The 26,547-nt window shown below is 41.7% G+C and overlaps 1 protein-coding gene across 1 annotated transcript in view; it reads left to right on the forward strand.

Moving 5' to 3' along the window:
• The window catches only part of MTPAP (mitochondrial poly(A) polymerase), a 147,014-nt gene that overhangs the window by 7,956 nt on the left and 112,511 nt on the right, over positions 1 to 26,547 (forward strand). Inside the window, exons 2-3 of the mRNA XM_085631790.1 lie at positions 18,521 to 18,693; positions 20,847 to 21,080. Coding sequence (XP_085487916.1) covers positions 18,521 to 18,693; positions 20,847 to 21,080 — 407 coding nt within the window. The remainder of the gene's footprint in view (positions 1 to 18,520; positions 18,694 to 20,846; positions 21,081 to 26,547) is intronic.

Below are 26,547 nucleotides of genomic sequence, written 5' to 3' on the forward strand. Positions count from 1 at the left end.
AAGCAAAGTTGTCTTCTGTGAAAAGCAAGAAAAGACTGAAGGTTTCTGTCATTCTAGGACAGGATCACTTGACAGCTATGTCGTGTCATGGGTTATCACTTTCCCATCATGCCCCCTATGCATTAGACTTCAAATACACATACACACAAACATAATTTCAAATATTGCAAACTGTACTGTTAGGTTTTGAAAAGGCTGGTCTTGCGAACATCACTTTTATTAGGAATACCACTATATTATAGTCAACTGGTTTACACTTTTAACGTTGTCATGTCCAAAAGCAAAACAAATAACGCAGCCAATAACAACACGTTTTCAGACTGCTGTAGAAGGTACAATGCACTTCATTATGTTTGACCTTTTTATGAAAAACGTAAGTTTACAAGACCAGAATCTTTGAATTATATACTGAGCAGGCTCTGACAGATTACTCTGGAGTCTCACTGGATGGAGGCTGTTGAAAAGTACCAGACTGCCGCTGCTCGCACACAGGACTTGGGACTAGTTTCAATTCAGCGGCTACCAGGGAGGTGGCAAGTAGCAGTCCTACTGTTTTTTGCTGTCGCACATGTGACTGGGTTGGAATTGGTATGACAAACTTCAACTTCTGCACATTTTAATAAACCCTACGTTAATCAATATTTTTAACTTTTGCTCTATTGACTATTCCCTCCCCCCCCCCCCCTTTCAAATGGTGTCAACCATTTTAAATTTTTACACTCATGTACTGGATTTTCAGAGAGTGGTTTCCTCCTCAGTCACTCTTTTAATTCTAATACCATTGTTACATGTTTCCACTGGGCTTTTTTTTATGCTTTTTCTTCGGTTAATGCATTATCTACAGCCGTTGAAAAATAGAAATATGAATAGTATGCAACCGGCAAAGATTAACACGGGCACGAAAATGGCCCTCCGTATTCGTCTCCCCAGCAGTGGCAAACCAATTTGCGATTGTCGAAATTCCCATTCCAAAGTTGTTTATGACACAGGGTGTCTCCAAAGGTTTCAATTTGGGTTTCAAATCCAATATATTCTGTAATTTTCATACTCCCGTCTGAAATATAACAATAACAATGCTGAGTTTTCAGCATCCGGCAAGCTCCTCATTTCTCTGCAATTAAGATGTCTAATGTAAGGTGATTTTGAAAAACCATAGATCTAATTGCTACTAATTCTGTGTTTAATACTAGCAGGGCTCCACATGTGCTAGTAGCCAGTTTACCTGATTTGTCGCCCTCCCTTTATAACAACTGTCGGTAGGCTTTAAGGTCTGTTTTATCTAGCGTATCCCATAGGGAGAAAACCTCCAGATGAGCTACCAGTATGTCTGCACATGCCCCTGCTGTGTACACCTCCAGTTTTTGTGAATCCGCTAACCGATCTGCCTGGGTCTTCAAGTCCGCTATTAACCTTCTACACACCCCAGAGATGGTACTAATGAATTACCCTGCACCACCATTTTTAATGCCTCCCATTCAATCGCCCTGGAATCCATGGCCCCCCCCAATTAAGAGTAGTATGTGTCTATAGCAGTAATTAAGTCCTCTCAGCATGTGATGTCTGTGAGTAAATCAGAGGGCATATGCCATGTTTGACTCCCCTTCTGCCTTCCACCCCAGTTCAACGTCAGCAAGGTTGGGGAATGATCTGACACAAAACTGGTCATATGTGTGATTGTCTTTATCTGGAAGTGCTCCTTCTTGTAATTCTTTTTAACTCCTTCCAGGTGTCTGCCACTGACAACAACATTGACAATGCAATCTCTTCTTTCAGTTCATTTCTGTAAGAACTGTTCAATGCACAAGTCATAAGTGACATTTCCCTGTGATGGGTGCTACCGGGATTCACACCCACTTTGTCATGACCCAAATTATGGCTATGGCACATGCCAATCTGGTGGTTTCACCCACAAACCACCTAGTATTAGGTAAATGTTCATGTGTTCAGTAGGTTTTTGCCCTTACTATCATATGGGTTTGTAGGGTAATCCCAGATTCCGTATTGAGGGTGGTAGGTACAAGGACTGAAGTACTCTGTTGTAGTGGTCTAGCGCGAAGCGATAATCGGACCACAATCATTTCACTTCACGCATCATGCTAGAATCAGCCTTCCTAACCGGCTCATCTATGTCGACTGTAGACCTGAGAATCAATAAATAAGAGACTACTTGCCTTGAGAAAGCCCTGGCCTTCTGGGCGAAACACGTGTCGGCTGTTCTTTACTTTTCATTTTTTTTCAAATTAAGAAAAAAGACCTCTACAACAGAGTACCCCACTCCTTGTACCTACCACGCTCAATACAGAATCTGGGATTACCCTACAAATTTATATGATAGTGAGGGCACAAACCTATCGAAAATGTGAAAATTTACAAGCCAAAAGTGCACAGTATCATGCAAATTTCTCAGTAAAACAGTGATCTACCTACTGCACCTTCTATGAGCTGCGTATTTAACCACCGCCACTTCTGCAGCTAACTGAATTGCATCAAGTAATTGTCGTACATAGCTCCGTTCCTAATTGGGGTTCCCGGAAGAGGTCATGAAACCTCTCTGGGACCACAATTGTCCAAAGCCATATTAACTGTCTGTAAATATAGTCCCTTTAATACAGGCCAGTGTCTTGCAGACTCTAATGAGGGCAATTAATTCAGCAGCTTGCGCTGAGGTGACATGTTGAAGCTAAAAAGCTTCAACTATTTCTTGTATTGCGCAGACAGCATAAGCTGCTCTAAGGATGCCTTCATTGTTTCTCACAGAAATTACAACAGTAGAAATCCCGTAAACCCAGTTAAGACCTGTGTAAATGTGGTAACAAGCAACAATGTCTCAACAGGTAATATTTAAAAAAACTATTAGAATATAAAATAAATTACAAGAATGAGGCAAGAAACAGAAAAACACCAGAGTTGGATATTGCGGTCTGTATTAGAATTTTTAGGAAAGGTATTCATTTCAGACAGCAATATTCCATTTCATTATATGCAAGTGTAATCTAAAACATAGGTGCATGCAATGTGCTTGTGGCAATGTTAACGGCGCATAGTGAGACACGTGATACGTTGAAGAAAACAGCGAGACGGCGCAGTTTTAAAATTGGTACATGTTAATGATATTTATACAGCGCAGCTGCTACCCGGAGGTGTCCTGGCGCTAGTTACATCTCCTATGGCAAAAGAATGGAAGGGGTTTATTGGGCAAAAAGCCAAGTCTTCAGGCTTTTTCTGAAAGCTAAAAGGTTTGTAATGCATCTTAATTGGAACGGGAGGTTGTTCCAAGCTTTAGCCGCACTGTAGGTAAAGCTTCTGCCTCTCCATCGACCTTTTTTATGCGTGATATTGAGACAAGCCTAGCCCCTAATGAACGAAGTGGCCTTTTCGGTGTGTACCAATGGAAATGCTATTTTAAATAGTCTGGTCCTGAGCCATGCAGCGCCTTAAAAACTAGACAAAGGGCTTTTAAGCGAACTCGGTTCCTTACCGGTAGCCAGTGTAGTTTGTTTATTTCCTTGGTAATGGGTGCAAACTGAGGTGTGCCCGAGATCAGTCTGACTGCTGCATTCTGTAATGTTTGGAGTTTATTCAGGAGCCTTTGTTGATCATTGAGGTACAAACTATTACAGTAGTCCAATCTCGACATTACTAGACTTGTGACTACTGTTTGCCGGCTACTTGGGGACAGGGACGGCAGTATTTTTCTGATTGTTTTATCACATAAAAGGTTTTTAATGCCACAGAATTAACCTGTTGACTAAAGGTAAGACCCTCTTCCATTATAACACCCAGGTTTTTCACCTTATTTGTGGCGAGGGGAGAGAACCCATCGAAACTGGCCACCAATTTGGAGTCCAGAAGTTAATATTGTTGCCAAACAACATAACCTCTGTTTTACCCGTGTTGAGCTTTAGGCAGTTCTCTGCCATCCACCTCCCCACTGATAACATACATTCCTGGAATTGATTGTCTAAACCTACCTCGTCTCCGGGTAGCATGGACACCACAATTTGGGTGTCATCCGCATATGATGTCAGGCCAAATCCAAACTCCCTGACAATAGGCGCCAAAGAGGAAACATAAACATTAAAAAGCGTGGGACTAAAGGAAGAGCCCTGTGGCACCCCACAGGGCAGTACAAAAGGTTCAGACTGATGGTCTCCAAGTGCCACAATTTGTCTTCTACCTGATAGAAAGGATCTTAAAAGGTCCCAGGCTTTCCCAAGGACCCCGCATGCCTCTAGACGGTCCATCAGGAGATCGTGATGGACCGTATCAAAGGCAGTGGACAGATTCAACAACACCAAAGCTGCCTTGCCCCCCCCCCCCGATCCACAGTTCTCCTGATCTCATCTGTGGCCTTGATGAGGGCAGTCTCTGTGCTATGGCCCTCCCTAAAGCCATATTGGAAGAATCCAAAGCTGGTGTCTCTGCTGGAAAGGCACTGAGATGTGTATTCATATTTTTTTCTATCAGTTTTGCTGGGAGTGGAAGCCTAGAAATGGGGTGAAAATTGTTTGGATCCTTAGGATCCAAACTGGTTTTTTTCAGTAGGGGCAAGATGGAGGCTAATTTCCAACATGTAGGAAACTGCCCAGTTACATACATGCCCTTAAAAATTTGGTAGCAGCAATGAAGCAATAGGGATCAGAGCCAGCTTGGCCACTTCCACTGGGCATGGGTCGTAAGGTGACCCTGAGTTTGCTGCCGTGAGGAGCTCTTGAATGTCTTTAAAGGACACTGGTGAGAATTTCTCAGTGAGAACTGTTGTTAGTTTTGGTTCCTCAGCAGTTGCGTATATTTCCCCCATACTCTACCCACTAAAAGCACAGTAGATGGACTCTACTTTAGTCAAGAAAAATTTGGCAATATCTTCGAAAAGTTCCTGGCTGGGCTGAACTCTTGCCGGACTTAGTGAAGCCAGATTCGAAACAGTTCTGAATAGCTCTTTCGCTGAGTTCTTTGCCAAATCAATGCGGGTTGCAAAATACTTTTGTTTGGCGGCAAAAATAAGTTGTTTGTAATTTTGCAGACTGAGCTTATACAGTGTTTTCCCAGTTTCACCATAGCCCTTCCTCCAGTTCCGCTCCAGCCTTTTACACGAGTTTCTGATTTCTCGAATCCTCTATGAACCATGGCGCAGAGGGTAGCGGTCTTTTAGGGCGCAGAGTCTGAACTGGAGCTAATGTCTTGCAGGCTTGTTCCAGCCAATTCGTATACACTTCGGAGGCTTCATCCACTCCCACTGGCAGTTGCCCTGCCGTGGCAGTTAGAAGCTCCTGCAAAGCTGTCCCTTCAACTTTATTCCATGCTCTAGTGGTTATGGGGCCAGCTCGATCGGACGGCGGCGTGATCCAACCAAACGAGTGGCAGTAGTCCCGAAAACTTGAGACCTGGGTGGTTGGAAAAAACATAAATAACATGAACACTGTGATTACAATGTATTGGAAACGCGTTAGGAGTCAAGAAGCCAAAATTACGCTGAGTTTTGTCAATGGCGTTTCGATCTGTGTTGTTTCAGGTCATCAACAGGACAGGATTACACATATTGATTAACCATAGCTGAAGTGAAGACTGGACGCATGCCAAGTGAGCAGGGTGTCGCAGGGGGGGGGGATCAATTTGCTCAGCCACCTGTGAATGGTGCGTCCAGTAGGGTGCACAATGGCTGTACCAAGCAGAAGGGAGTCCGGTGGGGTGTGCAAAAGCTGCACCTGCAGAGAGAACTCCAGCAATTTTGTAAGCGTGCGTGTTAATAATAAATAAAAGGATGATTATGGGTTGTCCAGCAACCGAGGTAAAATAATGATGTCCAAAATATGCATCGTTATGTGCTGCATGCCACTTGGGGAATCCATCAATCACAAATAGTTTTACATGTATGTATCACAAGCCTCCCATCAGGGATGAGTGTGTGTACATTAATCAGAATCCTCACATCTGGGAATGAGTGCTGCCGGGCAGGCTGACGCTCTGCCTAGAGTAATGCTACCACGCTGGGAGTAGCGTTTCTCTAGGCAGAACGTCTTTTTGAGGCTTCTGATTCATGTATTCATATCCCCGATGTGATTCCTGAAGAATGCATTGTCCCAGTTGATTCATCATCCAGTTATCCCCTGAAATTTTTCTGGTAAGGTATGCTATTTATAATATCTACACCGTATTTCTTAGCCACTTCTGTCAATTTCTCATGTATGACTGCAGCACGGCTAGTAATTTCCTTACTCATGTATATCAGTTCTCTTTCTTGATACTGGTTTAATTGTTTAGGTTTCAGACCTCCTCAAACTATTTCTTCTATCTCTACCTTTAATCTTGTGACATTTATTGGTCTCCCTTTCTCCTTTTGCTGTGCAACTACTACCTGTCCTTCTGCCTCAATACCTACTGCCATCTCCTCCATCCACAAAACCCCTTTCTCTAGCAGATTCACCTCATCCTGCTTCATTAGAGAGGTCAGAATAATTTTCCTCCCTTCTCGTACTGTCAACATTTTTTGTGGGAGTGTCCAAGTAACGAGTTATGAATTTTGAATAAATTCCACTTCTAGAGGCTTCTCCGACAGTCCCCTGAGCTGCAGCTCTAGAAACTACTGTAACAGGGGCAGCAGGTACATGAATTTCAACTGGCTGTGTGGTGGCAATTCCACTCACTGATGTGGGCACTCTCTAATGATTTGTGCAGTAATACCAATAGTTATTCCAGTTTCTGGGTCTTAAGGGTGTAATATTCATGATTACAGGATGAACTGTAGGTTTTTTGTCAAAGGCAAAAGACCAATGAAGGGAGCTAACTGTTGAATGGGAGTGGGAGCTAACTGTTGAATGGGTGCGGGTGGGGAAATCCCCACTGTCTGTGAACCTTCAGTAACAGGCACCAGAGCAACATACAGTGGTGGACATGCAGCTAACAAGTCATCTAGAATGTCATCCCTTGAATCACTTTCAGAATCAGATATTTGTATTATCTTCCTCATCCTCTTTCCTTGATTTCCTGGGTTTCTCAGGCTTTTTAACTGTAATGGCTGGATACAGCCTGGACCCTTTGACTACAGCTTTTCTCCATCTCTGCTGTTGCTCCTCCCTTCTAGCATCTACATAATTACAAACTGCCTTTTTAGTCTTGTTCTAATACCTCTCTCTTTCTCTGGTATGTGCAGTCTTTTCCCAAATGTTTAACACCTCTTACTGGGCAGGTCTAGCTGTAGGTTTCTTTTCATAAAGCTTGTCCCACAATCTTTCAATTATTCTCAATTCAAAGGTCCCAGGTTGTGGGAAACACAATGGACCCTCATTTTCAGTTATCTTGCCCCATTGACTAAGCCACAAACGTGTGTAATCTCACAGTTGCTGTCATGATGTATGCAGGTGTAACCTCAGGAGGTTCCTCTTCCCCCTTGCATACCCGAATTCTCACATTCTCGTTTCACAAAATTCTTAAGTATTTAAACGCTTCAATTTCAAATTATTTTCACCAAAAGCTGTAATGGCAGTTCAAATGTGTAAATGTTTTGATTCTTTTCAGGAAACATCAGATTATTTTATCCAATCCTGTTTCAGTTAGCAACTCTGAAGAGTCTCAATGTGTAAATCTTACAACAATTTAGCCTATCACAGCACAGTAGCATGCAAACCAACCAATCCTAGCATGGCACAATATGATGTATGATGTCACTCTTTGCAGTGGGTCACCCTCCTTTACAATTTTCCTTACACACGATTCACCACAATACAACTAAGCCAGTATAAAGCAACAAAACAACTGTTGTCAGCTTCTAGAAAAAAAAAGCATATTTCATTAGTCGGAATTCTAAGGCATTAACATGCTCGGACTTTGCATTTGAAAGATTCTGCTCTCACACTAATGAAGTCTCTACCAGTGGGAAATCGCCATAATTAATGTAGCTTCACCTCTGCAGATATGTTCTACCACATTAATCCATTTTAGTCCAATTACAACAATGTTGAATCTCTAACTCAGTTGTGTGGATGACGGTACCCCATGACCTACACCACAATTCTCTAACAGACAATCCAAAGCACAACTGTTGTTACTCTATCCCAGGTTCTTGGGCTACTACAGGCCACTAACCTTTTCAACTTTTCACCATAAGCGCAAGTGCATCATCAATAAATCCACATTAACACAAATCAATACTCGCTACGCATAACCCTATTAATGCTCACACCTCCAATACAGCAACTGCCTCGAAAAATTGCACCTTGTCAGTCTTTGGTTCTAGGACCTGGGCAATGCACATGGGCAAGAGGGGCATCTATCTAACTCGTGATTTCATAGTTTCTCCTCTCAACGGAATCCATAACTCTGCTACCAGAAACTGATGGCACCATAGGGTCAGTAAGATTTAAGGTACAGGTTTACTTAATGTCCATATAAACTCTCGCTGGCATAGGCCGACTGATCTTGGCCGTTGTGGCAAGGGGAGGGACCCTAATCAAACATTTATCAACAATAATCAATATTAGGTGTGAGTCGATGATGAGAGTATAGTATAGTTTAAAAGGTTTTATTAAATATCTTTTCTGAAAGTTTATTTATTTGGTGGCTTTGTTAAATCATTGACATCAAGCATAAATCAATTCTAAGCGTGTTCCATATAGGAAAGTATTCTCTATTCTTAATAAATGAGCAAAGGGTCAGAATCAAACTCGTAAAGGGCTCAGGGCCGGAAAGGTGAGAGTAATGATAAAGCTTCTAGTAATTCTATTCAAAGCTAATAAGAGAAATAAAGGCAACTTCTCCTGAAGAGAAATGCACCGTTATCAGAAGCAGAGGGTCTGGGGTATCAGGAAATCTCAACCGGCTCTGCAGACCAAAGTCTGCAATAGGTGAGACACTAGACAAGTCAGATAGGGAAATGGTCGGTCAGTAGCTTCAGCAGCATCTGGTCAGCGGCATCTGATCTAGTCTAGCAACCCGCACTTATATAATAACACTATTTGTTAGTACGTTGCAACAGTTTGGTCTTCCTTGTCTTCTCCTTCATTCAGCGTCCAGGCCTCGCTTGGGAATAGGATCACACCTCCCTAAATCTTCAACATGACAGTAACTTTGTTAACCAAATGTTGCAAGTAGTATCAAACACTGTCCAGCTATGCTTCTAAGTGGAGCTTTTGTATGTACACTTATAATGGGATATCCTTCAAACTAAAGTAAACTACGCAGAAAAAGGCAACATTGATAAGAATGTATAAACATTTTGTGTTGACATCAACTGGAAAGGAATTGCATGTTAGTTTAAGAGGTCAGTATTGAAAAGAAACTGCTGTGTCCCCATGAGAAGTTGTACAGCTTCCAAATAAATGAAACTTTGAACGATAGCACACTTATTCCAATCAGATACATTTCTAGAAAATATGTGAACATTCTAAAATGTTATATTGAATAAAAAGACGTCTTTAGTGATGGTCAAAAGTATAAGTTCTGGTTGCTTTGTTCTTCATGAGCTCATCTTTAATAAGAGTGCTACTGTAGCATGTCTAAGCGGGCTGCCTACAATATAATTTCATTCAAACAATTCAGGCCTAGGGAGTGTAAGTGCGACAGCGATGTACATTTTTCGATTTCTTAAGCATTTGTTTTTCTTACATTTAATGCAGTTCAGCTTCTGCACATTTTAATAAAGCCTACGTTATTCAATAATTTTAAGTTTTGCTCTATTAGTGTGAAGCAGGATCCGCAATGCTGCGAGTGCCACCTGGAGGCCACAGCTTAAGTGGTTTAAATGAAAACATAAGTAAACAAACTTATCCAGGGGACCAGGTCATTAACCTAGCAGTGAGTCACCGCTCCTGGACCAGGGCCATAGCTCATAATTTCCTTTGCTAGCAGCGCATGGCAAGGAAGCAGACTGCTGCTTTGTAAATTACACCCCCACATAGTCAGCTGCCTGTAGTGTCTAGTCAGACTGCTGGGAGCTAGCTTAATATGTGTGACTAAGCATTTTTGTGCAGTGATGCGGACACCAGCACTAAAATGAATTAGTCTGCCTCCTGATGAATGGTACTTGGCAAGGCTGGTAGTGTACTGGCCTAAGCAAGGGGTGACGGACGCCCCAATCCTAGTTGGTGAATCACATTTTGGTGACAAGTGAGAGAGAAAAATCTTCTGCTTATTGTTGTTGCTATATTTGTTTTGAGTTTTATATAGCGCAAACTAAACCCCAGAAATCGGGTATCAGAGCGCTTTACATGAGCACCAGTTTCGTTACAGAAGTACACATTCATCTTTGTTAGGCATGGGGAGATTAAGTGATTTGCCCATAATAACAGGATGTTGAGCGTCGTTGCCGAGACTTGAACCTGGTTCCCCAGCTTCGAGGTCGACTGCTCTAGCCACAAGGCTACATCCTCTCCCCTAATGGTGGTCTTGGTTTGCTTTCATTGATCCAGTAAGCCAATGTCACGTGATAAATATATCTAGGTTAGCGCTGTAGCTGCCTGTATGTTATAGCCTCGTAGGCAGTGCTTTAAATGGAAAATTAAGGGTAGGTATACACCAAAAGGAGGGGGACTGGGGTTGGAGTTTGGGGCAGGCATAAGTGCAGCGCTTAAGGGGCTATAAGAGAAGGGGCTAGGTTTTTGACCTTTCCAAGCTTTGTATGCAAGGAATCTACATACATTATTAGAATGTGAGTTGTATCTGTCTATTAGTTATTCCATTAATAAACATTTTATATACCACTTACAAATAAGTGTTTATTACTACCAAAATGACACCTTTTCTAACAACCTTAAAATAACAAAACATTCAGGAAAAAACAGTAAGGTTCTAAATATATGCCCTGTTTGCACGCAGGCATTGTTGAAGGGTCGTAAATTACTAAGATATATTACAAGGATTTTAGTTTGTGACCTGCAGGTAACACAAGGATCTAGGCAATAAAAACAAAAGGTAACCAACTGAGCTATCAACTTTAAAAAATAAATCTGTGATATGCATGCTGTGCTTTCTAGCAGGCACATTGACCCTGAATGCAATTTTATGGTGAGTTCAACCTTTGATTAGAATGGACACCGCTGTTTCTAGCAAGTGTATTAATTACCAGAGTTATCCACTTTATTGCGACTTAAGTTGCCCCGAACTTACTTCAGAGCCAGGCACTGTACACTCGCGAACTCATTTGCGGAGTTCCGCTATGATGCTCCCTGAGCCCTACCTTGTTCAACGCATGCCTGATCTCTCTAACCAGCATCATCTGCTTCAACAATATCACAGTCTTCTTCTATGCCGGCGACATGCAGCTCATTCCCTCCGTCACAGACAAAACCTCCAGTATCCGGATCAAGTTCAATGCCAGCATGACTGAAATCACCCACTGGGGAAAGACCAGCTGTCTGAAGTTGAACACTAACAAGACCGAAATCGTGATCTTCGGGAAGAGCATTTTCCAGTGGGACTCCACCTGGTGGCCAACATAGCTAGGACCGATAACCACCCCCACCACCCACCCCAAGAACCTCAGGATATTCATCAACGCTGTCACCCCCACATGCTACCATACCCTGAAGAAGTTGAGGAAGATTTTCAAATTGCTCCTAATCCGCACCTGCAAGACGGTCACACCCACACCCTTGTCACAAGAAAGTTGGACTACGAAAACACCCTCTAAGCTGGGATCTACAAAACTTCTTCAGAAGGTTGCAGGGCATTCAGAACTCGATCGACCGAATCACTCTCAAACCTACCATATCACACTCTCATCACACCACACCTGAAAGAGCTCAACTGGCTCGCCATACACAAAGAAGCACAATTCATACTCCTAACCCCAGCGATCAATAATAAAGGAAGAAAAGACAGGCAGAAAGGAAGGAAAAGGGAAAGAAAGAGAAGAGAAGGAAAGGGAGAGCGAAGGCTAGTCGAGCGATAACATTTATTTCCAAAATTCTATGCACATGTTGGCACAAGAGCAGTCCGATATTGATAGGCCTAACATATAACAGCCTAGTACAGGTAACAATAATTAAATACAAATATTCAAGTGATACGTCAGTAAAGGCACAGGATATGATTCAAGGGCATACAGTAGTGTTCATGGAGGTTCGTAAGAGTCTAGATAAGTGTCCAAAGAGTTCCACATCAACCTGGATTATGGTTTCCAAGGAGAGTTTTGTAATGCGATGTTATCTGCCCCTCTGAGGTGGGTGATCCAGTTTATCCAGCCTTTATAAGATGTCTCACTCGTGTCCGTCCAGTTGGCAAGAACCATTTTCACCACAGATGTTAGTGAAAGGTCAAGTAGAGCTTTTTGATCTATAGGGAAAACAAGGTTTCCCGGTGGCCCAGTGCATGTGAAAGGCTGACAGACCTGGCTAGAACAAGGATAATGTTCTCCCCTGATAAGTGCTACAGTTGGCTTTTGAACTTTGTTGTTAGTGTAATATAACTTGTATTTGTAATTCACACGTTGACTCCCGTGTAGTTCTCTAGGAACTCTTTACTCAAAAAATGTTTGCTGTTACCCAATTTATAGGTACTCATTTTGTCAGGCTTAGAATGATGAAAGGCCATGTGGACCAGCTGGGACGATGACACAGATTCTTGCAATAACTGTCCCTCTACTTGCTTAAAATAGTGAGTGCCAGTGGAACATCTTTTTTGCTTTATAAAATTTCACTTTTGCTCTTTCTACTGACAGCATGCATCATAAAAGTCATGGAGTATTTAATGAAGTTAAGTATGTCCTGCGGAGATCTGCTTATTCCCTGCAGGTGAAAAGTTTGATTGCAGAGAGGACGTCCTCCGATTCTCATCTTTCGAAGGAGATAAAATGAGTTTCATTCACATGTTTTTATTGTTCTTGCAGCAACATTTGTGGCTGATGTTGCTGCTGATACTTCAACAAAAAAGTACTGCTGTCCTAGAGCTAGAGCAGCAGTTCTTAACCTTTTGATTTCTGTAGACCCCCAATAAATCACAAGTGGAAGCCAGCTCCCCCGCTTATGCAATTTCTACTTGGGGGTGGGGGGGAATTATTAAATGTTTTATTTCACAAATAAAATAATATGATGAGGTTCGTAGTGTGTACCTCGCATTTTTGTAACTTTAATTGTCAGTAGGAAAACACTTTTGTGCAGTGCAAATTCAGCCTTTGTTTTCACATAGTCCGTTACAGTGGCTTTGGTGAGTATGACAGGTCTTTACGTGCCTAAGGCCCTGTGCAGTGAGAGGTTTTGGAGTATCCCAAATAAATAAACTGGTTGCAGCACAATATAAGAAAATGCATTGCCATCATCTTCTGTACGTAAGGTCTATGAATCCTAAAGAGGACTAGAGACTATTGCAAATGGCAATGCAGAACCCCAAACCCTGCAGAGGGGATACATGTCCCCTTTATAGCATGAGAGACCGTTCCTCTGCCTGCCCTGACCTTAACATGCCTGGACATCCTCCTCCCTTTTCCACAGGATAGAGCGGTCACCTTTTAAAAGGAACTTTGTGTCAGTTTAGGTAAAAGTTAGGCGTTCTGAGAAAGGCTTTAAAATACCATTGAATTCTCTAAAGAAAGATGCAAGAAAGTTGGACACCACCAAGAGCCCAACATGTTGAAGTACCCCAACATGTTTGTCTGTTACTTTTCCCCCCCTTACCACCTCCCTCTTTCCCTCCAATTGTGCCACACCCATGGCCTCACCATTACTCCGTAAGCCCTAATCTGTCAGGCTAGCAGCATTTCTGCATAATGCATATTGAATCTACTCCATTTTCTACGTATACAATTCTACTGTCTTGACACTCCACTTATGTCTGGACTCCCACAACTTCCCACTTCCACTGTCTGAACCCTTCTGCTTTACTGCCAGTACCTCGCCGGCTGTCCTCAATGACTCTGCATGGACCACATCCATTTGGGAGCCCCTACATTTAACTGACCCACTTTAACTCTGTACCTGTTTTTATCCCCTCTACCCTACCTGTACCCCTCATTCCCATCTGTTCCTGCAGCACACCCAGTCCCATCACCTCCTGCTTGTCTACCCCTGCATCATCATTTTCAGCACAATATACACTGATAACCAGAACAGGGTATAAGGTTGCACATATACTGCCTACATCAGAAGGAAGAGGAACAGGCTCTGTGTCATCAGCCTTGGGCGAAGGGCGCTGCCTTATTAGTGATTACTGGTGTATGATGCACTTTCAAACATTTTGAGCATTGTTGAATGACAAAAAACAAGTTCACTGCCTTGGGGAAGGGATTAACATAGGGCAGAGGTGTTCATGGCATGGACTTGTGGAAGAAGTCTCATTTCCTGCAGCTCACTTTGCCACATACATCCCCCACTCCCAGCATATGATCTCCATTAATTTTGTGTCTGTGTGTATGTGCACACTCACCCTGTTGGAGGATCTTATGTATGACCAATATAAAGATTAATTACCTGTGAAAGTTGAAGTTCAATTTGGAGCAGCTACAAAGGCTGCAAGCCTCTTGATGACTTTGGTCTTGTCTTTCGCTGAAACTGGCTGCACACATCAGTTGTGGTATGGACTTGACCCCTCTTTTAAGGTATCGTATGATAGACCACTTTAACTGTCTGTTGGCAGACCTACTGTAACCAATATACTTGGAGTGGATATTTTGGTCCGCCCCTTGCTCATAATTTGATGGCTATCTTGTCTATCTCCACCCCCTGCTTCTGATTTGATGGCTTGCCTCTCTTTTATTATCTTTTTTTTCCCCTCTCAAAGGAGCATTTCTGTTTTTTGATAATTTCATTTGCCTGTAGTTGTATGCTTTCACTTATGCGTTCAGGACTTTTTACACTGCATTAGCAATGTCTCTTTCTTTCCTTGCTGTTGTCAACCTCCCAATTTCCCACTTTTTATTTTTTTTCTTATTGATTTCCTCTCTACCTGCTTCCCTCCCCTGTGCTGGTGTCCGCAGTGGGCCTCTAATAAAGCAGCAGGTGGACATCGTTTAATGGTTTTAAACCATTGTAAGATGTCTACCTCAGCATCAGCGGAGGCCATCTGATCATGGGTTTTCTTATGCTTTATGAAAAAAACATTACAAGATGGACACTGTGTGCGCAAAGCTAGTTGGTTTGAGCTCCGGTGTCACTGGCGAGATCTATTGATTTTGCCTCTGATTATCATTTATTTGCATTTTTCATCATTTGCTGCTCTGAAATTTACCGCTTAAGGAATGTGCAGCTTCCATGTAGAAGTAGTTATTATATAGCCAGTACAAGCTCTCATCATTTTCACCTGCGTTTTATACGTCATTAATTGAGTTCAAGCATAATTTTGATGTGAGCGTACATTTTATTCTTAAGATTGTCAAGTTTTTTTGTGTGACTATACTGAGTGTCTGTGGTTTGATGGGCAAAAAGGCTTTGTAAGGTAAATTTACTGCAGAAATGTAGTAATTTTAAGCAGCAAGTTTGAATCCTTGCAAGGCCAACTATTCGGTAGATGTAATTAATTCTGGTGACAGCTTTTATTTTCGGGGCATAGAAGTGGCATATATGCAGTTTGACACACTACATAAACATGCAATTGGTGTTAATATCAATAGCAAACACTCCTTTCTCTTGATTGTTCGCTATGGGCCTGGCTCCAAAGGCTATGTTAAATGTTGGATATTTAGGCATTGTAAAATTCCCCATACAATTTAAATAGATTACTGACTTTATGGAATTCGCAAAAATCCCCAGTATTATGCAACATAATCTGTTCTAATCATTGGCTATCATGTATGCTCCTCCTCCTTCATACTTAATCCTGGTGATTGTCTTCAAGTTGTACAGTTTGCAAGATTAGCTTTAATTTTGAGAATTTGCTTGAAAAATACTTTCTTCTTTTTCCCACAGAGAAATTATTATTCCCAGTGGAGAAATATTATCCCCCAATGCACATCCTATATGGGGATATTCCTTCTCCATTCAAGCTCTAGAAATGAGCTTACTCTTTCCTTGTGCAAGAGTAATTTTATATGTTTTTCCGGGGCGGAAAATCCTCTTCAAAATGTTTCTAAATACTCATTACCTTAGAATTTATAGATGCTCTTCCAGGCGGCCACCCTAACCCACTGTCGTCTACCTGACCCACTCCTTAGTGCTGCGAGCAGTTCACCTTTGTCAGATTGTCCACTAAGGTCCACCTGCAGGTTTGTCAGTATTGTTTGTGTCAATGGTGCACAGTGTGTAAAAAATGCAAAACTCTTTATTTTGCTGCTAAGATTTAAATTAATGCTAAAAATATTTTGTGAGTAGACTCTGTGCATTAAACCGATGCTTCTTTGACATTGTCTAGAGGAGAACATATTTTTATCCATGTATTAACCTCCAGTTTGAAGTGTGACAAACGGAAAAATCGTGCTGTAGACCATTTATATGTAACAAAAAAAACGCTAGTACTGTACCAAGTCTTAAAACTCAACTGCTTTCATGGAGGCACATCTTGATATGAAACAAGAAGTGTCAAAGATCATAGTTTACTGAATTAATCAAAGAGTTTATTTATTTTTAATTTTTTAACCTTCCATTTTAACCTCTTCAGTGCCCATGACGAGCTGGTCTCGTCATGGGCCGCGGTTGCGCTGTGCCCATGACGAGACCAGCTCGTCATAAACCCCGCCCGCTAATGAAACGCCCGGCACAGGGCGGGGAAAGGGGCGGGCACTGAAGGGGTTAACAAGAAGAATTTTTGAAAAATAAACAATCAATTAATGGTAATTTTTAGAACAATTTTACCACACCATTCATTATAACACATACTATTCTGCCGTGAAATTCATTACCATACGTTCATACATTCACAAGCACACATATCCTCAGTATCTCACAAGCACACATATCCTAAATATCTAGTTAGAACATAAACAAAAAAACTCTTTCTATTAGGACCACAGAGAGATTTTGAACATGATAATCTCTATATTAGTTTCTTTTTTTGAGAAAAGCGTTTTAGGAAATCTTGTGGTCTCTTCACTAGGTCTACGCGTTTCGAGACCCCTTCTTTCCAGGGGCTCTCATCCGGACCTGTGGAGATAATAAAGCCTTTTTCAATATGCCAGGGAACCCCTGTCTTCTCTTATGAGTATACAAAAACCTCGTTTAAAAATTGAATTACCTCTAGTGAAATGCTGTAGATATCTGCCGCAAAATATGACCTGAGTAGAAAAAGGTGTATGAGTAGGTGTAACATCAGTCAAAGACTAAAAGAGACATTCCGAACTTACATTCAACTAAGCGGACTTACTTTGCAAGTTCTGTTCTTGAGAGTTGACAGCGCACTATTTGAATAAAGTGGTGTGGTGACAGCTGAAAAAACGAGAGGAACCCTTTAAATGTCTAATTCCATAGGACTTTTTGTGCAAAGCGGTAGACAATCATAATTCAAAATTACTTCGTACCTCTGTTAAAAGTCGGAAGGAGTACGTATCGGTTCTTTTATTGTGGCTGTAGTTAATGTCAACCGGTCCTAAAAGGGCTGGAAAGGAATTATCGTGCCATTAGTGTTTGAGTGGGAACCGTGTCGCGGTATTTAAAGAAGTCATGCAGAAAAAATACCTCGAATTGTTAAGGTCGGTCGTACTTTTGAATTCCATAGAAGCCTGAGGAAAAAACGTTGATGTGCCGTTAGAATGCTAATAAATACAAGATAGAACGCGCTTTGTGGTGCTTTCAGTCGATGTGGCAGGAGCATACTTTAATTTTCGCCTCGTCTCAAGTCCGTTTCCGATCGAGTGCCGCTGACGTCGATCACGTAGAGTGACGTGATCTGGTATTGTGTACGCTGAAGCTTGGCATCGAAGAAAGACTTTCACTACAACATGCTGTTTTTAAATGTGCATTCTTCCGAGTTGAATAAAGGATATTTTTTCGCAACGCAATTGAGCTCTTCATAATTAAATGTCCGCATGCGGCGTTCTCAACTGCACAGCTTGTCTGTTTGAAGACAATGTGAAGCCAATAGCTGAAAACTGCTTCATTATTAATGCCTGATTTAATTGTGTTGTATAGATGAATAAGCCTAATTTATTGTTTGCAGACCAAGCTGAGTCTGCACTGATACCACGATAGTTGAACTTAAAACATGCGTTGTTGGTAATATCTCCTCGTTGTAGAATAAAACCTGATGAGTCAGTATAAGAATACTGACTGTCTGTTATCCAATGGGAAAACTTTATTGATACTTAAGGTCTGAACAAATTGTGAAGATTCAATGGATGGAGTGAACTGGGTATTGGTCGTCCAGTGGGAAGACATTCTTGCTAATTAACGTTCTTGGAAGTGGTGAAGGCACCAAGAATGAAGTATTTAGCTCAACTTATATAGTTCAGAAAGTTCATTAAGTCCGCTAATGGCAGTGTTGAATTTCAATATCAACATGGCTTCTTGTCGAGATAATTTGAGTTCCAAATCGCCACCTCTTTCGTCACATACAACTTTTGAAATGACTGTCCATTTGAGGTCTTTAATTTGATGAGTAGACCATTTATTGCATACTTAGTGTGTTTTGAGGACTCACTTATCAACTGTGTGTTTTATTTTTCCAGGTTCTGAAAGTTGCAGCTCAAGGAAGACTTTCAGCAAAGTACTAGAGGAAAGGCAGCAACAAGCAAAGCATACTGTTTTGATTAGTTGTCCACCCAAGATTAATGAGAAAAAATTCCTCAAATATTTATCCCAACATGGCACGATCAACACTCACTTCTTTTATGAAAGTTACGTAAGTATCGCAACAGTGATAGAATAGGTAAAACACAAATCAAAGCTCACATTTGTTTGCCCATATGTGCACCCCTGCATGTGTTGGTTACAATTGTTTGATCAGCTAAATGTTAACAAGCTCTTCAGCAATACAAGTCACCTTTCTAAAAGCCTAAACTGTTTTAACTTTGCTCACCTGTCTACCAGGAACATATAGAAGAAAGTAAATATTTGCTCCAATAGTGCTAGAATGTTACTTTTTTGTTACTCCTGTACAAACTCTATGCACACTAATTTACTGCCTGGTGCTTTCACAGGTGGATTAACAAAGCAAGCTGCTTTTATTGCTTGAGTAGGTAGGCAAGGTGACAAAAACTTATAAAAGTAGTATGGTCCTCCAAACACCAAAATCTCACTGGGAAAGGTGCTTGTCAAATCTATAGTGACAGGCATTTTCCTGGCTGCTGGTACCACTCTGGAAATGTGCTTTCCTCCTCTAATTATGCTGGTGGGTTTGTTGGAGAGATACTTCCAAGGGCTCATGTCCATAGAACATAGAGCACAATTATCGTTCTCATCCAGAACTTAACACACTGGCTCCTTCAGATAAGCTCATGAAGAGACCAGAAATAAAAGCAGGTTTGAAAAATACTGTGGTTGAACTGCTGAGAGGGCCGGCCGGGAGAACAGCTCCGGGTCATGAGGAGCGGTTTCAGAACAAGCACTGTCCTTAGACGATCGTGAGTGCTACGCGCGCTTGTGAGTCTCAGAATGTGGAGCAGGCTGTGTCAGTAGAAAGGGGAGAGGCAGAGAATCTACTCAACGTGGAGACAGGTGGCCCGAATGAGGGTCCTGCAAATATTCCTAACACTGCCAACACAGAAGGTATGTCAGTGGGGGGGCCCTCTCTACATCTGTCTATGACTGTTGCTGGGGGGGTTAGAGATCTCCTTGCCTGCAGCTCAGACTGACACATCAGCTCTAATAAAAGTCAACAGACCCCACACCCAGGGTGATTCTGTGGACTTGGGTGGGGGTCACTGTTACTACAGTTACTCAAGCGCTGAGCATGAACGCCGACATTGCAAGCCCAAGTCAACTGCATGCCGCCCCTAATATAAACAATATGAACATGGGGCAAATTGATTTGTATACAAGCCAACAGCAAGCAGCCTCCAAACCCTGCAATATTAATATGGGGCAAAATGATCTGGACAAAGAACCTAGTGACTTTATCTTTTCATTGTCCGATGGTGGCGAATGGTCAGAGGATTCGTCAATAACACCACAGACATTAGCGATAGCGACCAGGAACTGCTAGAGGGGACCAAATTAAAAGTTATTCTGAGGAAAATAACGGGGGGGGGGTGGATTTGGCCTGGGACTATACTCCCACAAATCTGCCCTGACCCTTTTAATGGCGTGCATTTCATTTTCACTCTGGCAGTGTAAAGTTCACATATTGCTTCCTGCTGGTGATGAGTAGCCAGTTCAAATGGACAAGGGATTTATAAAATATTCTTACCTCATCTTTCTTATTGGCTTCTAAATTCCGAAAACCATTTGTTGGATGAGCCCACTAATTGCATTTCACGAGTTCCAGTAGGTATTTGTACGTAAAGTATGGTAACCTTAAATTCAATTCCTCTGAAGTCCTTTGATTTAATCTTATGTATATGTGCGTGTGTCTTTGCTCACCCTGAAACTTGTTCTGCCCAAGAAATAACCTGGAGTATGTTTTAACTGTCTTACAATGGATATTGACTGAGATACTGTTTTGTTCAAGGAACATCAGTAGTTCAAATAGTCAAAGGATTTGCACCTAGCGCTGAGGAGCCTGTGATGAAGATTCTAGAACTCAATTTATCATTGCTGTTCACACAGCCCCAAAGGACTTGTCCATATTTTTCTTATTTGGCTTCTTACCCTTGGACATTTTATTTCTATTACTAATGTGTCTGTACTACGAATAGAATTGAAGAAGTGTGATTACACTTTTAGTAGGGTAAGTTGGCTGTGATAACCATGCAGTTAATACAATTTATCAGGCTCTTATGTCTTGGGTGGTGGTGTAAAACTTGTTCTATACATTTCCATTATTTCAGCAAAGTGAAATCAAAAGACTATAAGTTGTACATCTTTGACTCTTAATCTGGTCCTTTCTTTTTACAGGGCACCCAAGCTGTGGTTGAATTTTCCAAACTTGACAGCATAGAGTCACTATTTTCTAGAGCTAGTATCCCAATCATTAAAGAAGATTGTTTTGTGCCATTCAAATCGAGGCTTTTTACTATAAAATCAACTACCTCATTAGAGCAAGCTGCTAACCAAAAACCTGTTGGGTGCCGGAAGCAGTCAACAATCCCCATCAATGAACTGATTACAAAGCTTTCCAGTGCGGCAAATGTAAGTATACCAGTGAGTGGGAATTGTTGTTTCTTTTTAACATACTTCGGGATTGAATAAGTATGGATGGTAATCTTGTGAACGGTCTTAGCATGTAAGTAAGGGAGTAAGGTCTAGGTTCTTAGGTCAGCTGATCACTGTTGTGACTTTTGTTTCTAAATATTTCTCTGTTTTTTCAGACTGATCATCAAATTAGACATTTCTTAAAGACCAGGGGGCAAATATCGGTTTGTGCTTTTAGGTATTAAACTGCGAAACTAAGTGCTTGGTGATATGGCATCATTACTCTGGCCTCTTCTTGATATCATTGGTCTTTGGGGCTGATATGGTCCTGCTGTAGATGCAGTGTGAGGGTCATGTGACAAACCTCTCGGTGCAATTTGCACAGCTCCTGGCCAAAGAAGCCACTGTCTCAATAGATGCATCCCACCCTGTGAGGAAGACTGTTTGTAATTTTCATTGGTCCATTATGCGGGAGAGTTTAGTTTGCTGCGCAGGACTTTCTGGTTGTCTTTGACTACTCAAAAACAAAGGTATAACATAATTGTGTATTTTACTTTTATGTATTATAAATATCGGCCATGATGAACAGCATATGCGAACTTAGGGCCTGATTATGATCGTGGTGAGACCACCACCGACAGCCTGTCGGTGGTGGTCTCACCGCCATCGTAAGCAGGTTTCACGCCCGCCATATAGCAATGGCGGGCGTTTTGTTGGCGGTCGGAAAGACCAACCACTGGTCCAACCGGCTCAAGGAGCCTGTTGGACTGTGGGAAGGGAGTCATATCCCTTCAACGGTAGCAGTGCCTACCAGGCACCACCGTAGGGATTACGTTGTCCCTTTCCGCCTGCCTGTTCATGGTAGCTAACTTGCCATGAACAGGCAGGCGGAAAGGGACTTTAGGGGCCCGTAGCAGACTCTCCGTCCCACCTAGCCCTAAGCTATAGGCACTGAGGGACACCTATGGTGTCCCCCTACATATCCCTGCACCATGTGGCAGGCACTGCATGGTGTCTGCCACGTAGTGAGGGGATATGTCAGGGATATGAGGGGATTTGAATTGCGGCGGGTGCTGCTGCCAGCACCACCCTCCACAATGCAAAATATAGGCATTTCGACTGCCGTGTTGGCGGTCGCATTGTAATGCCTCTTACGGAACCGCCTACAGCATGTCTGGCGGTCCCGTGTTCGATACCGTCCACCATCATATTCAGCCCCTTAATTCTGTTGTATAAAGAGAATAGTTTTGTAATATGAGGCACACACAAGATCAGTCATCATTATTGAAATATATTCTTTGTTCTATGTGCACTTACCTACATATATCACATGGTTTAAGATAGTCTGAGAGTACATGATAATTTATTTTTGCTTGGTGCCATTATTAAAGAAGTGGAAGAAGATAAGCTATGTAGGTAACAACCTAGTCCACTTCTCCTACAAGTATGTACAGCAGTCCTGAATGATCCAGTCTTACGTGCTGTGACACTGAAGCATTGTTGAATCGTAGGGAAAAAATAGGAAACATGAATGAATGTGAATAACTTTTATCAATTACTTGGTTGTAAATACTTATATAGGTCCAATACAAACAATTATGATTGATACTCATTCATTAGGAACTATTTTGGAAAGGGTAGTAATAAGATGGGTGTACACAAATTTGTTGATAGTCGGATAGCTGTTACTTAGGTAGTCTCCTCCTCTCACCTATTGTGTGTCTATGAAAGTACACCGCAACAAGTCTTCCCTTTACGTCAGCCTGACGTGATGTGCCTGATGAAGAAATGGGACTATTAGGTTGCATTTGTCTTGCATTCCCGATAACATTAAGGATTGGGTAGTGGAAGTATCCTACATTAATATACTCCTTGTCTGTTTCAGTGCTTAACCTTCCTCGCCCTCTTCTTTCCTAAACTTACTTTCTCCAATTGTGTTCTTCCCCTTCCTCTCATGCCTTCTTCCTTGGGTCTCCTTTTTGTTTAGATGTATTTGTTTCCAATCCTACCGTTGTTGCATTGACTATCTCGTTTGTGATCTCCATATGTCATTGACCTCACTATGGTTCCATGTAAAGTGCAATCCTATTTTTCAGTGGTGGGTGCCACCTGAAACAGCTAAATAAACACATAAATAAATTTTGCAGTCCAGCAAAAAGGATATTATAGTTCTGCTCTAAAAAGTATTGGATCCTACTTACATTCTTAATTTAGGCCTTTGTCATAGAACAAGAGGTCTTTGCTCCGTTACTTGAGTATTTGAAATCCAATACTTTACAATCTGATTTTTTTTGTTTTTTTTGTTTTTGATATGACATTTTTGCATAATAAACTTGTTATTGAAGAAATTAAGTTAACCCAACTCTGGTGTTATTATCAGATTGGCCTGTGACATTTGACACCATAGACTGTGTCACCCTTGTTACGTATTTGAATGACCAGGTCAGAGGGATGGTCTTGGATTAAACCTATTCCTTCCTTTCAGGTAGAGGCCAGTAATTGCAATTGAGACAATTCATATCTCCTAACTCTTTACTATCTTACAGAGCCACCCATGTCTGAACCCTAATCTTCTCTGCTTCAGCACTCACTTGTTATCCTTGGCGGGTTTAATCGGAGGGTATGGTCTGAGGTGTCAGCTTATTCATGGGTAACAAGCTTGTTCATAGTTCGAATGGCTGTGTGCTGCTTCTCACATGAAGTCTTTGTACTTCTGGTTGATTGGTCACTTTCAGCTGACAAGAGCCACACAGTATTGATGTTAAACTGGCAATGTCAAAATCAGACCGGTTAGGATGAGTGGTACAATACTGAATTGTGCGAGAGTCAAATTGTGGGTTTACTTCTCGCTCTGTATGTGGAAGTGTCCCAATCTCCATATTTTTTAAGCCAGATTTAAGACCTGTATTCTTCAGAAATGTTTGCCTCTTTAGGTTGTAGACAGTAGGTTTTCATCGTCAAATGGGTGGTGTGCTACACCGTAGTGGAGTGCTTGTTTGGAAGGGAGTTGTACTTGATATGAACCTATGTGGTGAAATGTTTTGTGTCATGCATGGGGCTACTGTTGTGTCTTGGTTGGAGGAAGGGTATGCGAGAGGTATATCACACTTGGGTCATTTTAGAAGATTTACTCTGCAGGTTCCATATTAATTTTGTTTGCTTATTATATATAAATGATTTTCATTTGTTCTTTGTACTATGGACTGCACTAAGAACACCTATCTTAGTAGACTTGTGGGTTTGGGAAAGAGAGATGTTTTAGAGGGACAGAAGAGCCTGGATGGTCTGTGACTTATAATTCCCAGTCTCTTTAAATATTTGTAGTAATTGACTATTGTTTTCCTCTTTATGTTGAGGTATTTTGTGTGTGGATTTCTTTGGGTAAAGGGTACTTAGATAGATGGGTGATGTGTCAAGAGCAACCTATTTGATTGTGGTTATTTTGTTGTGTCTTGAGGTTTGACTAGTCTGTCTTTTTATGTTATTGTTGTTTATTTTCTATGTTAATTTGTTATTTTCCAAAGTGAAAGAACTTTGATTTTATTACCTAATTAGCCTGGTGCCCAATGAAGACTTCAGTATTCCTGGTGGCGAGTTCTTGTTGCAACGGGCAATAGTTGTCTCAATTATGACTCACTGGGTAAATGGAGACTTGAAACTTGCAAAGACCAAAGTCTGTATCTGTTCTGTACAATGACTGATCATGTATATGCGGCCACGTCATTGTGCCATGCCATACCTGTGAACATTCTATCTTCCTTCACAGATCTGGAAGTTAAATGGGAGACGTGTCTGGAAATGCAGGTTTCTGATATTGATTTGAAAAAGATCCTAGCAAACCTACCTGCTGTTTCCCAAAATGGCAGATTTAAATTAATTAATTTTTATTTTCTTCATAGAGCCTACCTTACACCTGGTAAGATCAATAAGATCTATGCTGCTGCTGCAGCAGCATGTCCAAGATGCCGGGAATCTGGAACAGAATTGATCCAAGTGGGGTGGTCCTGCCCATCTTTGATAGGCTATTAGGAGGTGGTGGTGGACTGTGTCAATGATGTCATGCAATGGGAAATCCCTTGCACATATCTGGCTTGTCACCTTGGGGGGGGGGGTTACCCACAACCTAAAAAGCTGAAAACCACTACTAGATTTAATGATTTGGCATTGATTCTTGCAAAAAGAGAGTTGACAAAACATTGGAAATCTGCTGGGGGAGCTCGATTGCTTATATGGAGAGAGGAGCAAGTTAAATGGGCTGGACTTGAGAGTATTGTATTGTTTCGTGAATTGAAAAAAGGGTGAGGGGAAATTGATCGGGCTAGAGCATGGGAGCATTTAGTTGATAACCTTCAAGCTCCTGACATAGGTTCAGATGCCTTTGATATCTCTTAGAATTTGCAGGAGGATTCTGGGAGAGGAAGTCATTGACTTTAATGAAGAAGTTTTGGGTGTGAAGGGAGCTCAAATTCTGACCGCTTGGTAAGGGGTAACTATGGTTGGGTGTTGATGCGTAGTTTGTTAATTGCTCGCTGCTTAGAAGAAATGGCGTGTTTTTAATTTGTATGCATTTGGATTGTAAAAGTTTGAAAGATGTGCACATTTTTTAGTTGTTTTGCAATGTATTACAAGGCATAGATCAGTGTTTGATTCTGATTTCCAGTATTACGCCATTCTCTGTTTCTGTAGTACTGATTCCCTCGCAACTAGTATTCTGTGTTTTGTGGTATGTATAAATAATAACATTTTGTTTAACATAAACCGAGTTACACACTTATAAAGAGGCATTATTTCCTCCAAAATTGAGACCACGTTATTCTTCCTTTGGCCAAGGCCAACCGTCGGTCTCTCGAGTTCTAGAAGGATTGAGACACAATCAAATTTAATGAGTGGTCTACTTTTATTTTTGTTGGTTGTTTAAACTTGCAGCTAATGCCAACACTTTTGGTCTCCTTTGTGCTATAAAAGCAGAACAGACCTAAGTAGTCCTTTCTTCACGTTTTTATTTCTGTTTGGAGAGGCCACTTTATAAATATTGCAGTTTTCTTTGTTGCATGGCAATTGGATATTAAATGTTGAGGGCCCCCTCCCTGAAATTGTTTGAAAAATTGTTTGGCAGATTTATTGTTTGGCTGGGTAATACCTTTATGCTCCATTCTTTGATTTTTAGGTCTCGCCTGACCCAGCGCTTATGCTGGTCTGGCCGAGACTTTAAGTGAGGGCTTCAAAAAATGCTACCGCCGGCTACAGCTTGCAGTGCATGTGCGCAGGCGCGCGCTTGAGCAGAGGCGCCATATGGCGTGATTACTGCTGCGCGCACACCACTCGCGCACATGCACTGCAAGCTGTGGCCGGCGGTAGCATTTTGCCCCACGATTTCTTTCGCTTTGGCCCCGCGGCATGCTTTTCGCGCGCGCTTCTATCTGATGCTCAGTACCTTCACTTACCCTCCTAACTTCCACAATGT

The sequence above is a fragment of the Triturus cristatus genome, chromosome 10 (genome assembly GCF_964204655.1).
Source record: "Triturus cristatus chromosome 10, aTriCri1.1, whole genome shotgun sequence".
Classification (NCBI taxonomy): Eukaryota; Metazoa; Chordata; class Amphibia; order Caudata; family Salamandridae; genus Triturus; species Triturus cristatus.